The sequence below is a fragment of the Aquarana catesbeiana genome, linkage group LG02 (assembly GCF_042186555.1).
Source record: "Aquarana catesbeiana isolate 2022-GZ linkage group LG02, ASM4218655v1, whole genome shotgun sequence".
Taxonomy (NCBI): Eukaryota; Metazoa; Chordata; class Amphibia; order Anura; family Ranidae; genus Aquarana; species Aquarana catesbeiana.
This window is the reverse complement of record NC_133325.1, coordinates 382,356,905-382,372,023: the sequence shown is the minus strand read 5'-3', so window position 1 is coordinate 382,372,023 and position 15,119 is coordinate 382,356,905. Positions and strand designations below refer to the sequence as shown.

General features: G+C 40.9%; 1 protein-coding gene across 1 annotated transcript in view; it reads right to left on the bottom strand.

The window, feature by feature from the left end:
• VPS53 (VPS53 subunit of GARP complex) overlaps window positions 1-15,119 on the bottom strand; it is a 270,995-nt gene that overhangs the window by 123,939 nt on the left and 131,937 nt on the right. Inside the window, exon 13 of the mRNA XM_073615146.1 lies at window positions 12,925-13,019. Coding sequence (XP_073471247.1) covers window positions 12,925-13,019 — 95 coding nt within the window. The remainder of the gene's footprint in view (window positions 1-12,924; window positions 13,020-15,119) is intronic.

The following is a 15,119-nucleotide window of genomic DNA, read 5'->3' as shown; positions in this document are numbered from 1 at the left end:
CCTTCAAAAAAGAGCTTTGCCCGCGAGCGCGGGCTCCGATCCCATGGGATCACAGAGAGAGAGGAAGACATGGCGAAGGGGGGGCTTGGAAGCCGCTGAGCAGCGTGCCATTCGCGCCCTTTTTATTTTTTAAAGTGCTCCTTCCTTGAGAAGAGGGGAAGAAAGAACAGCACAGGGGGCGTCTGGTGGGGAGGAACCCCCCCCCCAGACTTACCGGAGGTCTGCTGCCAGCGTGAGGAAGAAAACTGCTGTTTCCTGGACATATCGTGAGCTCTCTGAGAAGCATGAGATGGTAAGTGCTCTATACAGCCCCCAGTGGTGACAGATAGGCATGACAACATTTACAAAATTAAAGGAGACATTCATAAGAAAATTTTGAACATTTCTTAGAAAACTCCACTTACCTTTCCCGCCGCAGGGTTCTCTGTGGTACACCAACAGACCCAATCTTCACCCTTCACAATGGGTTCCATTAAACCTTCAGGAGCTGGGGATCCTCGGGGAAACCCACAATCCTGGACCTGTATTAGCACCACCGCCAGTAAAACCTTATGGCCTTAATACCAAAAAGTACTGGATCCCGGCGTCCAGCTCTCTAAAAAGAGAAGAGTTACAGGCAAGATCTTGTTTTTTCGGATACAAGGCCCGCGTACCATTCAATTCGGCCAAAAAAGACACTTTGAATGGCTTCGGCTGCATGGCTAGCCCCAGCAAGGATTGCTTCAGTGGAGTTCAGCACAGCACATCTTCACTCGTGACCAACACCTTAGACACTGGCGAAAAAACTGAGGTACTCCCAGTAGTGGGAGGGGTTATATAGGGAGTGCACTTTTTGTCTTAGGGCATGCCAGTGTCCATCACCTGAAGGTGGCCTATAACCCACATAGTAACTACTATGGCTCTGTGTCCCGTGATGTACGATAAGAAAAAACTTACAGCCCCTGGTATTCCTGGGCAGTTGCCCATCCAAATACTAACCAGGCTTGATCCAAGATTAGGTGCCACAGTGGCTCAGATACCCCTGATGCCATTGGTCCAACAGGAGACGTGAACACCGCCAGATCACTGGACCTGAGGGCGGTGTACCTGCCTCCCCTTCTGGAGTCATTTAGCTAGCCTACCAGGTACATAATAAGTGACTATATTAGACAAAAACGTATACGTAGTTCCGCAAGGATGCAGGCCTAGACAACATTGGTCTAGCGCTATACAACACCGTAGGCATGTAAGTATGCAGGTACCCAGGAATGCCGTTATGTAGGCACCTAGTAGTGCAAACATGCAAGTATATAAGTATTCTTGCTGTTCATGCATTTATGTATGCAGTAAAATGCAAAAAACAAAAAAAAAATGTATACAGTTTAATGTAAACACATATTTATACATACGTTTATGAAATATGCATTTATGCACACATGTGCTCATGCCTATCCATCATGTGTCTAATATATATATATATATATATATATATATATATATATATATATATATGCAAAATGTGTCTCATGTAGACATGTGTCTATGCGCCTTACGCAAACACGAGTCTCTGCGACATGTGCCATTGGCAGACACGAGTCTATGCGGCATGCATAACATGTCTTACGCAGACACATGTCTAATGCAGACATGAGCCCATGTGACACATGCCTTACACTGACCCGAGTCTATGCGACATGTGTCATATGCCTTATGCAGACATGAGTCTATGCAACATGTGCCCACGCAGACATGAGTCATGTGGCTACGCAGACATGAGTCTATGCGACATGTGTCATTTGCTTTATGCACACATGAGTCTATGCGACATGTGTCATGTGCCTACGCAGACATGAGTCTATGCAAATCTTAAACACTGCAACAAGTCTAAATGCCCGACTACCTTTTTTATCCTGTATTATCGCCATCTTAACCTCCCCATCCCCCTACTTTTTCCAGTACCTACCTGAATGATTATTTGCTGAATAAGTTGTAAATTACATCATTGAAGTTTTCCATGTTTACAAACTGTTGATGTAATAACTTGGTCCTGCCCTTAATTGGGATTCAATAAAAATTATATTTAAAAAAAAAAAAAAAAGTACTAACTCTTTTGATTTACAGAGGGAGAAACTAACGCAGACAGAGTTTGCCAAAGCGTATTTACATGCATTAAATTCAAGTTTTAAACAGGTAGATGAATTTGGCGCATGCTGTACCATTGTCAGAATGCACGAGAGACACTTTCAAAAAATCTGTTTGCTGTTTATGAATTCCAGGGACTGACTATTGCCAGGAAACCTGTGCTCATCATACAAACAAAATTTAAAAAAAATGTGCTAATAAAATTGGTTGCAACCATTAAAGAGACCCTGTCATGATTTTTAAACTCTCCAAAATAAATTTCCTGCAAAAGAAGAGCATAATTACTAATTTTTCCTACTGCCTGCATGGTTTACCCAAAGTCACCCAAAGTCCACTGGAAAAACAGTCACATCCTACGGTGTTGATTTCTTGGGTGACAAACAGCTTTCACTGGTTCCTTGTGCTGACTTCCATATCATTACGGTCTCCTGTGGAAGTTAGCAGAAGGAGCTAGTGGGAGCTGCAGGGGACCTGTTGGGGGGGGGGGGTCAGACCAATCAGATGCAGTGTTGTGATGACAAGAAACATGCTAACAGGTGGTGGGTGGACAGAAATGATCTTATTGTCTGATGCTGCTCCTTCACGGTCTATTCACTCCATCTGGGAGTGTTGCTCTTACTGTTATTTAAAGCTGAACTTGAGGCAAACAGTTAAATATGCTGAACACCAGGGAAACCACTAAATACACAGATGAAATACATAAAAGGGAGTGGTTTTACCTGCCAACAAACTTGCATTTCTGTCCATCTGGTTATGAGATTTACACAGCTCTGGCATACCACACTGCCCTGTCTTGGAGGGCAGGACTTCATTTTTCGTGTGCTGCAGTTCTGTAATGCTTACAAGTATTCCTATACTGGATGGTAAAAGGAGAAGCAGCACACCAGTCAGATCTGCTCTATCCTCCTATTAACATGCTTCTAGCGCAGCTGATTGGCTATTTATGCTGCATCCTTTCTACATAGTCTAAGCTCTGCTGTATAAGGATCACAATAGACTAATAACAAACCAAACTGAGGCCCTTGCACTGCCAGTAATTAAAAAAAAAAAACATACATTTAAGGATGTAATAGTGGATACAGATCAGCATTAATGTATGTTATATTTGCCTGGAGTTCAGCTTTAACTTCAGAGAAAAAAACTCAGGTAAACGAATTGGGTCTCTGGCGGGGTTGGGTAAATCTCAGGAGTGGATAGACAAGAATATTAAACCTTTGGCAGAGGAAATAGTTTCTATCCAATTCCATATAACAATTAGCCATTTGCCTGCAGCTGAACTTTAGGGCTATATTACTTATCATATTGCTATTGATATATATTCACAGCAAAACTTGCAAACACTCAAAGTACTTGAGTGATCTGAAACCACTCCGAACAATAATCCTTTTTATAGGCATAGCTGTAGCAAATAGGCTGATCATAATGTATTTAAGATTGTTTTTACCAGGTGTAAACACTGAAGACTGTTAAAATTATCGATAATTTCTTATACATTTTTAAACCCTTTTTCAATAAAAGGTGGTACAAGTAATCTGTCCCAATAGGAATAAAAGTTTTGTAAATGAAACGTATAAATGATCACTTTGATTTTCTTTTTAAAACTTACTAGACTACCCTGCTGCCATAAAAAAGACTCAATAGTAATGGGGCCAGTAATTTTCCACAGCGCAGAGCAAGCATGAACTTAATGCATTCATTTTCCATAGATGTCAAAAAACAACTTTGTGTGGAAAAGAATCAATCTTCCCATCTGTGATTAAATAAAAACATGCCTAGATTTAGATTTTCTATTCAAAGATCCTGAATTGTGAGGAAAATAATTGGCTGCTGCCTATCACACATCTCAAAATTAGAGAAAAAAAACAAAAAAAGCAATAGAATTTTGTACTCCTCATAAAAAGTCCACTGGAGCTCTTTAACCTTCAGGTTATACTGCCACCTACAGTGAAGTTTGACATTGGCAAACTAAAAAAACAATTGGCCAGCACAAGATAACTCCTCCCCGCTATCACGCCTCAGTTTCATAGCAAAGCAATGCTGAGAGCATGATCATAAACAAGAGCAGTGTGCTCCGCGACAGACTCCAAGAAAAGGATTTTACAAAGAGTACAATAATCCTATTTTCTTTCTCTTCCACTGAGGGACATCAGAAGTTTTTCAAATTTTGGATGTCCAAAAGTAGTCTAGCTGAGGGGTGAGCAACACGACAAACAGAAGCAGGCACCAGATGGGGCTTAACATCCACCTGGTAGAACTTAGAGAACCCTTGAAAAGAAGACCATGTGACAGCTTTGCAGATATCGGGAATAGTTTCTCGATGCTTAAAAGCCCAATAAACGCTCAAAGGTCTGGTAGAGTGTGCCTTAACAGCAAAGAGTGGAACCTGATCATAAGTCCAAAAGCTTGAAAGATGGTCTGTCTGAGCCACCTAGAGATGGTGGAACATGAAGCATGAGCACCCTTTGTAGGGTACATCTGAAATGATAAAAAGTGAATAAAAATAAAAAGTGTATTTCTGAAAGAAGCAGCGGCTAAGATAGATTTGCACATCTCCAACCACAAAAAACAATACAGGGAAATGTCCTTGTTGTAAACTGGAGTCATACAGAAGAGAGTTCTATTTCAATGGTCTCCAAACTATGACCCGGGCATGGAATGTGGCCCTTTGATTCCCTTCATCCAGCCCTTGGGGAACTATTTTTCCCACCTACAGTGTCTCACAAAAGTGAGTACACCCCTCACATTTTTGTAAAATTTTATTATATCTTTTCATGTGACAACACTGAAGAAATGACACTTTGCTACAATGTAAAGTAGTGAGTGTACAGCTTGTATAACAGTGTAAATTTGCTGTCCCCTCAAAATAACTCAACACACAGCCAATAATGTCTAAACCACTGGCAACAAAAGTGAGTGCACCCCTAAGTGAAAACGTCCAAACTGGGCTCAATTAGCCATTTTCCCTCCCTGATGTCATGTGACTCATTAGCGTTACAAGGTCTCAGATGTGAATGGGGAGCAGGTGTGTTCAATTTGATGTTTTGCCCCCTTTGGGGGCAAAATCCTGACAATCTGACAGTGCCCATGGTGCACCTGCTAGGAATCATACCAGATTGGTGCCCCACATCTGCCTGGGCCAATCCAGAGCAATGGGGATCACCAGAAAGCCCTTTATCCCAATCCTGCAAAGCAGATGAGGATGAAGTTTTAAGAAAGTATAGGCATAAATCAGTGTGTACTAATCCCCAGAGCCACCAGAGCATTCATTGTGTCCCAAGGCTGATGCCGCTAGGGTCATGGGTAAATTATATAATATAGAATCAACAGGAGAATATGCAGGAACACGCATATGGCCTCAGCAATCAGAGTCAACAAATAACAGCGTGATTTAGGCCATAAAGTCTTGCATGACCATGGTCAAGATCTCAGCTGGGGGGCAAGGTACTCAACCACACTGGATAGAGCTAAAGAGGATTCCAAGGATGGAATAGACTTCAAAAGCAAGGTTACTCCAGGCTGCAGATATTGGCACCATCAGAAGTTACGCAAGGTATAGATTAAATATAAGAGGCCAGGCCTCGGGTACAGGTCATATAGCGGGAAGTGATCAAAGTCACTGTAAGCAGGCAGAAGGAAGATCAAAGTTCCATAGGGCTCTTTGCAAGCATGGGCAAGAACAGGGGAGGCTTCGACAATGCAGTATGGTGGAAAAAACACTCCACCCGGTAGATGACGTCAGTGCTCAGTCACATAGCATTAACTGCTTTCGTGACAAAAACCAGCAGGAACACGGAATAAAAAGGAACCCAGTGACCTATGTAAATTATGTAGCACCTAGTGCTTGGAATGACAGGCTCATTTACCAAGAGAGCCTTCAGAGACATGACAAGCACTGAGGCAATGCCAGAAGCACCAAAGCTAACTTTTGCCAGAATGGAATGCCACAACATCCTTACATAAGAAAGGTGTGAGAAAAGGCAGAAAAATTCAAAGTGTAAATATGTAAAGCCACGAATGCTGGCCATACACATCATACATCTGATCATTCCACAAAGTGATATTTTGACAGTCTGATCAAAACTGAGCTGTCTAGGTGAAATCAAAGAGGATTTGGAAAATTCAGATATTTTCCATGCCAATCACATGGTGTATAGAAAAATAGTGTAGATAGTTTACTTTTTTCAACAAATATTTGAAACAAAAAAGTGAATGTGTTGATGCAGGCAAATGTATTGTTTGTGTTGCACCAAACTACAATTCCTAACATCAGATCGATTAAAATTATTGATTATTCACATGAAAATCTGGTTATGGCAGCATAAGCCAGAGCAACCAATCTGAAATAAGTTCACATTATTTTATTTTTAACTACACAGTTTGCTTTGCGCCGTAATATTTAAGGAGCCCCATAGAAAACTTAAGCACATGCTCCATGAAATGCAAATAGTTGATTGTGTTTACATAAATTAATTGGTGGGATCTTGCCTCCAATAACAGGTGGGCAAAACACACAATAAATGAGCAGTGAGAAGTCATTTCTAAGTAACTTCTGCTGATGTAAAATGCAGAATTGCAACTACTTTATGGAAACACTTGAAAAACAAAAAATAAAAAACCTGAAAAAGAAAAGTACTAGTGTGGCCGTTAGCCTTGTTACAATTTCAACTGCAAACTACCTAATATACAGTACATAGCAAAAAAAAAAAAAATGCATGAACAGGTTAACTTTCTGGGAAACTGCATACTTTCTCTTCTCAAATTCCTTACAGGTTTAGGGTGCCTGCAAGGGAAACATTTTAATGGAAAACATTTCTGATTGAGTGGAAAAAAAGTAAAAGTAAAAATGAATTTCAATGTAAAGTCAGGACAGGGTGTGTCTGGGTTACTTAGAGCTGGGATTACAGGGGCTATAGAGGTACAAAGACAGACCCTCAATGCTTCTGGCTGCGCTTATTAGCTTATTGTAAAAAATACATTTACAATTACCAAGCCTAGAGAGGAATAATAGAAGCAATGGACTAATACAGGTGGAATCTTCAGTAGCAGTATATTGAGTAGTCCCTTTAGTTAGTATATGCTTCTGTTTGATAAAGCAAATCATGTTGAAGGCATGCAGATATGTTCAGGAGGTTAATTTATCAGCCAGGCAGAAGATGGAGAAGAAACGTGATCTAAATAAGAATAATAATAATGTAATAAGTTAAATCGGTGCTGCCAGATGTGGTAATTATCCAATGTGCAGCATCTTAAAACCTTTTGGAATTTTTTTTACACATTACAGTTGGTAGAGTTTACTAAGATGTCATGTGAACTGGGCTGTCAACACACCTCAGCACGCAAAAACAGGATTTTTGCACTTCTCAAAAAATCCTTTTCTTGGAGTTCATTAAGGGGACACAAGAGTGGTATTAATTCTATAACAAGTGGGTTATGCTGCTGCTTACGGGTAATTGGTTACCAGCAAAGTGGTTAGTCAACCAGATAAATTCTCCCACTTTAATCATGCTCCAGTTTTGAGTTAAAGCAGAAGTAGGAGTGAATCATAAAGATAGTGGCGAGTAAAACGTGTTTCTTTTCCCATCTGTGTCCTATTGGGAAGATTTCCCTTTACGTCCTGTCCCATAGCCACAACAGGAAGTAAAAATGAATCCCGCTAAAGTGATTGAATTCCTTGGTAGTCACCAAAACTTGTGTCCTCATTGGAAGTTATTCCTATTCTGGTGACCATTCAAAATGTGGAATTTTCTCTCTTTTGGTAATAATGGTCATTGGGATAAAGAGAGAGGGTAAACAATCAGGGTAGCTTGCAGCTTAGGGACTGCTTGAAGGACCTTATGTCTGAAGCTGGCATCAGAAAAGGTCTGAACATTCACCTGGTAAATCTTAAAGTGTGAACAGAAGACCAGGTGGCAGCCTGATAAGTCTGAGAATTATAAGCCAGATGCTGAAGCCGAAGAGGCGCTCACTGATCTAGTGGAGTGCACCTAGAGAGGAAAAAGGTGGAACTTTGTCCTAAGTCTGTAGGTATGAATTATGAGATGGATGCCTAAGGCAGGCTATAGATGATAGATGGGGGTAATCTGTCAGAAAGAAACTGCAATAAAGAGAAACTTGAAAAGCTTGCACCACATTCAAACAATGGAGGAATATCTCCATAGGATGTATCGGCACAGGGCAGAGAAATTTAAACAAGATTTCCTAGTTAAGGTGAAAGGGAGAACAACCTTATGGAGAAAGGAGACTTTTGAGGAGCCCATAAAAGCGTCACAGCAAAATGCTTAGAAGGAGTAAACATTTCAGGGTTAGGCCAGTCACCATACAAAATAGGTTTCAGTCATGAGTGTACAAGGAAATTTTTAACAGGCTGGGGACCTTTTGAGGCTGTTCAGACTGGCAACCTTAAAGAATTCAAATGCAGGTTGAATCCTTAAGCCTAGGAGCAATATCAGTAGACTGAGGCTCTTCAGTCACAAACTTGTTCAAAAGAGATGGGTTACACTCTTCTGTTGAATGCACAGAGACAGCTCCAGCAACAGGCAAAACAAAGAGAGACTCTGGAGGAGAATGTGAAGGATGCTTATGCTTCTCTGCTTTCTGGTTGGACTATCATGGAAATTATTTTGGCCATGAAATATGACATGGCTGACGAAAATCAATTTCTAGTTAATGCAGAAGAGGTGTCATGGTTGGGGGCATCAGGGAAGTCTCTCAGATACACCTAATTGAGTTTATCACTTTAACCATTTTAAGGAGGGGGGATATCCTTTTTCCAACTCAGTGATTTGGTTTTTGAATTTTTTTTTTCTCTGACATATTGGTGTTATATCATTCACTTGTATGTTATAAGCTCCGCTGAGTAAATGCAGCTGGATGAAACAAAAACTGTGTCTGTCTTCATTTCAGGCTGTAAAGCAACAGAATATGATTTTAAAGAGGGTGAGTCTTTCCTATACCCACTGTATACCCACTGAAGTGACTAACCTCTGGGGATGCACAAAGATGAAACAAATCCTTCTACATAAGTTGTACTGTTTATCTGCAGCTCTCTCTTCTCCGCAGCCTTCTAAAATAAACAGATCAAAGGATTTTTCTCAGCTCCAGAAAACAGGATGGCAGGGATCTGACATCACACACTGCACAACAGTAGGGCTCGGTGTAATCTGAGACCTGAGTGGAGGGAATGGGAACACCCCTTCTACACATACACTCATAGGAAGCTGAGGCTGTCAATCACCAATTGAGACTGTCAATCACATGGGGTGGGAGGGGGTTGTCTCCCGGGATTGCTTGGTGTCAAGTTAGACTGTTAGAAGTGATTCATGCAAATAGCAGAGGCAGGAGAGATCAGATAGGAATCACACTAGGTGTTTTGGATTGAGGCTAGTACACACTACCGAAGGATATACTTTATTTTTTATTTCAGGGTTTTACAGCCACTTTAATGAACTATAAAGAACACAGCACCTGCACTGTTTTTGGCAACTTAGTGCACCACAACCTAATGAATATTCACATTTGTGCACTGTGGTGCTATGAGCACAGGAGCATTTTTTTAATTGTATATCTGCTATTCACAAGCATATACCCCTGTGTTAAAGTGAAAAGAATCCCTCCTATCTGATGAGGACAGTGCCATCTTAGCCTCTATTTAGATTTGCAGTTGCCATGCTGCCTACCCTGAACACTACACTACCGTAGTAACGTACACTACACATGGAAGGGTCTGCATGAAAACACTGCAGAAAACAGTGTTGGACAGTGTTCCACAACAGTGTGGAATGTTGGTGGGCTCCTCAGGTTGTCTGTTCAAAAGGGTTTTGTGAAACAATGGCATTTTAAACTGGTTTGTAGAACAGGGTAACCCTATTATATACACATTAATAATACATGAAAGCTACAGTAAGTATGGCATCACAAAAAAACAAACAAACAGCCTATTCATTGTCATGGACAATAGAATAAAATAAAGACAAAGGGGAACAAAGGGGGGGGGAGGGGGGTAGAAGATAACAAATTGCAGTTCTTGGTCTTCCTCCACCCCTGGGTCCCACTGAGGGCCTAAATAGAATGGGGGCTAGGGAAAGGGAAGATAGAGGGGAAAAAAGAAGAAAAAAAAAAGAAAGGGGGGGGGGGGGGTTACAGAGAGGATAGGCTATGAACCAGGTCCTTGGTCGTCATCCTCACACATCCCATATACTTCACATAATTAAAGAATTAGAATCAAAAGGTAGGTGGCAAATAGGATTCAATGTATAGTTCCCATATTTTACTGAATTAGGCAATCCTATCATTTTGTTTACCAGCCATTTTTATCATAACTTGGAGGACCCCTGTAAAAGGGACAGTGTGCTCTTCATTCTCTAACCATTACCCTTTTTGCAGCTGTAAGGATATGCATAACTAACTTAAGTTGGGTGTTAGTGTACTTCTCAGGTCGTCTTTTCAATATGGCTGTGTAGGGGTTTTTCTGAAACGATCTGCCATTAACCTTATTTATCATTTGACAAACCCTGATCCAGAACCATTTCATTTTCAGACAGTCCCACCAAATATGCCCAAAAGAGCCATCTGGCAAACTTAGAAACACGTGAATGGGTGAATCACACGAAAAATCCTCAAAGGGACTAAGTACCATCGAAGTAGAACCTTATAGCTTGACTCTACAGTCAGCACTTAAGTGAAGCTCCTGACAGTATTGGTCCACATCCGAGTCCAGTCATCCTCCATTGTAAGACCTTCCAAATCATTATCCCATTTAACAGTGTAAGAGTGAAGGGTGTCTGTAGTTGATGTAGACAAGAGGGAGTAATATAAGTAAAGCCCCCTGGTTTATTCAGGTAGGCTCCCTCAAAGGCCTTGGTTGAAGAGATGTTTTTTTTCGAGAGTTCAAAGCTGTAAGAAATGTTTACTTTGCAAGAATTGGAAAATGTCACTGGCGTCAGGTGTGTATTTGTCCTTAAGAGTTTCAAACAGGATAATGCCCGAGTTGGTCAAAAAGTGAGTAGTCCAGTATATGCTCCATGAGATCAAAGTGTTCAAAGTTTGCAGAGCAGCCAAGCCTGGAGGAGATTTACGATTACTCAATACTGAGAGCAGAGGAGTATATGATGAGATCAGATTATGTGTATATTTTAGACTGTCCCAAAGCCATAGAGAGTGGTTGGTAATAGAGTGTGCAGGGGGCCGCCTTCTTTACAGACAGCCACAAAATATTTTTTTTATTGAGAGAGGGCCACAGGGATATGCTTCTAAGAAAACCCACAAGAGAACTCTTTTGGGTGATTGTTTTTACACCAGCTGGGCTCCTTGATAATACGACTGATTAAAATATTTATTGAACATTTCTGACTTGAGATTTCTTTCAGAAAACAATGAAATTGATGCGTTTAGTTCTGCTTTAATGTGCATTCCACAGTAAAATGAAATCTACAGTAGTTTGACAACAACCTAAGGAAGCTTTATTGAATTCATGCCAAGAAATCAGACTGCAATGAAGGCAAATGTAAAAACAATATTCCCCAACAGACTAGAATGTTAATCTGCCACCAATAATAACATCTTCAAACATTAAAGTATGAGTATCCCTAGCCGGTTGGTGTGACTTTAAATAAGAATATCTTTATGTGAAATGCATTATGGCTTTTTATTTCATGACCAACTAGATACCCTTGTTCAATCTTAAATTAATATCCTAGAACCTGGCATTCCTTAGAGTTGGTCATGATCATGGTTGAACATGTGAGTAAGTTTGCAGGCATTGATCTAGCACTGGGATCCAGCACATGGTGGCCTGCTTCTTGTGCAGCAGCAAAGATTTAATATGATGGATTAAAGTATTCTCTTTAAAAATTAAACGATAAAATGAGTTACCATTCCACAAAGACAGTATACACATAGTAAAGTATATCCTAGGTTTATCTAGGTTTAGGCAGGGAGGTTGTTTTGATGTGTAAATATAAATGTCATCAAAACGCCACTGCACCTTTATTTTGTGGCTCAGATCGCCATGGCAAAACCAGGTACACTCTCTCCCCCAAAAAGTGCCAAATGTGGCAGTGGAAGGGGGGAGGGTGCAAACAAGTGGAGCTTCCCCTTTTGGGTGGAGCTCTGCTTTAACACTGCCACAAGCCACCAATAGGGAGGGTAGATTGAAAGTAAAATTCCAGCTTGCACTAGCCTGCGCCTGCCCCCCGCCCCCTTACCCCTAACACCTATGCGGACTAACCTATTTTCAGACTCTTCCAATCTGGTCATGTTATCTCACCTGTGTGATCTAGCAGCATGGGCAAGGGAGAGGAGGGAGCACCAATAACAACTGACACTGGAACCTATGGGTGACATCACCTCATCAGGCTTTATCAGCCGTCGCCAAGCGCTTTCTCCCCTGCAGCCGCTGTTGACTGACACAGGTAAGATCACACCACCAGACCTTAAAATGAAGCCTTCAAACCCCTTTGTGTCAACTTGTGTGCATGTTATCAAGCCAAAATCACCAGAGTATATAAACTTTTGATCAGGGTCATTTGGGTAGTTTCTGTTGCCATTAAGATTTAAAAAGAGTAAACACAGCTGACTGATAATAAATGGCTTCAGCCAAACACTAACCATGAGTGAAAGAAAAAGTTTTTGTTTTATCATAAATATTCTCTGAAAAATGGCCAAGAAATCAAATTCTGCCAGGGTATGTAAACTTATGAGCACAACTGTATGTACGTATCAATATATATATATATATATATAATCTCAACTAAGTAGAAAAGAGAGAAATACATAACAGCAAAATTAGAAAATAAGACCACCCACCTGTCTTGTGACTCGATGTACACATAAAGATGGGGCTCAAAACACTTAGAAATGATGCCATGAAAGGGATTCTCTGGTACTTTCGGCTTCTTTGGCTGCAAAGAATACATAGTGGCTTCAAACAAAAACTTCAGTCACTGACTCTATAAATATATTAATTAGTACACGGACAGTAATTCTTTAGACACTTCCCTGACCTGCTTATGACCATGTTGAATTCACTACTATATAAGTCCTCCTAATATTTAGAGCTTTGAGGCTGGGTTCACACTTCCGCACAGAGGGGCTCTGCCGCATCCCCGTTAACCGTTTCAGGTCCGATCTCAGTCCGAATTTTTGGCTGAATTCAGATCTGAATTGGGCCAGAAGACACACAGGACTCCTGTGCAATTTGCTCCAGAGCCGCTCCAGGATGTGTGAACCAGCTCCATTGAGAGACGGTCACAATCTCCTGACATGCAAATTGGATGTTGGAAAACCCACACCCAATTCGCAATAGTGTGAACCCAGCTTAAAAGATTTCCTTTCAACTGTGCACATCATAGATGGAGTATCTGTATATTCTGTGTATGAACATGCTTTAAACAGTATCCTTTGTGAGCCTGGTATGCTGGCCTATCCCCTAATATAAATATATATACATATACACACACACACACACACACACACACTCAGTGCCTTGAAAAAGTATTCATACCACTTGAAATTTTCCACATTTTGTCATGTTACAACCAAAAACGTAACATTTATTTTGTTGGCATATTATGTGATAGACTAATACAAAGTGGCACATAATTGTGAAGTGAAGGGAAGGCAAAATGGTTTTCAAAATGTTTTACAAATAAATATCTGAAAAGTGTGGCATGCATTTGTGTCCAGCTCCCTTTACTCTGATACCCCTAACTGAAATCTAGTGGAACCAATTGCCTTCAGAAGTTACGGTATTAGTAAATAGTGTCCACCTGTGTGCAATTTAATCTTAGTATAAATACAGCTGTTCTGTGAAGCCTTCAGAGGTTGGTTAGAAAACCTTGGTGAACAAACAGCATGACGAAGGCCAAAGGAACACATCAGACAGGTCAGGGATAAGGTTGTGGAGAAGTTTAAAGCATAACTCCACTTTTGTTGAAGAAACTTTGTAGCAGACTCCTACCTTTTCGTTATTCTGAAGAAATCCATGTGTGTTTGTCTGTGCCTCTGTACTCAGTGGGTCTAATGGGAGTGGTTTCATAATTTACTGTCAGGTGTGAAGCTGAAGGGCACTAATGAGGAAATCTGCTGGGCCTGCACCCCTTTAGACGTGCTTGTATTGAAAGTATCTCTCAAAAATTACATTTTTGTTGCAAGGGATGCCTGAAATCTGATTTGTATCTTAGGCAGACTTCTGGGAAAATTGGTGAGCCAATCACAGAAGCAGGAAGTTATGTTTCTGGGGAGTGGTCAGTAAACACTATGTGTATAGAACAGCGCCAAGTAGCCATATTGCAATGTATTCTCAGAAAATTACATTGACTGCAGATTGAAGAGGAAAGGTAATTTTTAATAACATTCAATTACAATATGATCAGTGTCGCATTTATATGCGCTATATTATTTTTTTTATTTGCTATTTTCTCCCCCACGCAAGTGGAGTTACCCTTTAAAGCAGGGTTAGGTTATAAAAAATATCCCACGCTTTGAACATCTCACAGAGCACTGTTCAATCCATCATCCAAAAATGGAAAGAGTATGGCAAAACTGTAAACCTACCAAGACATGACCATCCACCTAAATTGATCAGAGAAGCAGCCAAGAGGCCCATGGCAACTCTGGAGGAGCTGCAGAGATCTACAGCTCAGGTGGGAGAATCTGTCCACAGGACAACTATTAGTTGTGCACTCCACAAATCTGGTCTTTATGGAAGAGTGGCAAGAAGAAAGTCAGTGTTGAAAGAAAGCCTTAATAAGTCCCATTTGCAGTTTGTGAGAAGACATGTGGGGGACACAGCAAACATCTGGAAGAAGGTGCTCTGGTCAGATGAGACCAAAATTTTACTTTTTTGCCTAAAAGCAAAATGCTATGTGTGGCGGAAAACAAACACTGCACATCACCCCGAACACACCATCCCCACCGTCAAACATGGGGGTGGCAGCATCATATTGTGGGGATGTTTTTCTTCAACAGGGATAGGGGAGCTGGTAAGAGTTGATGGGAAG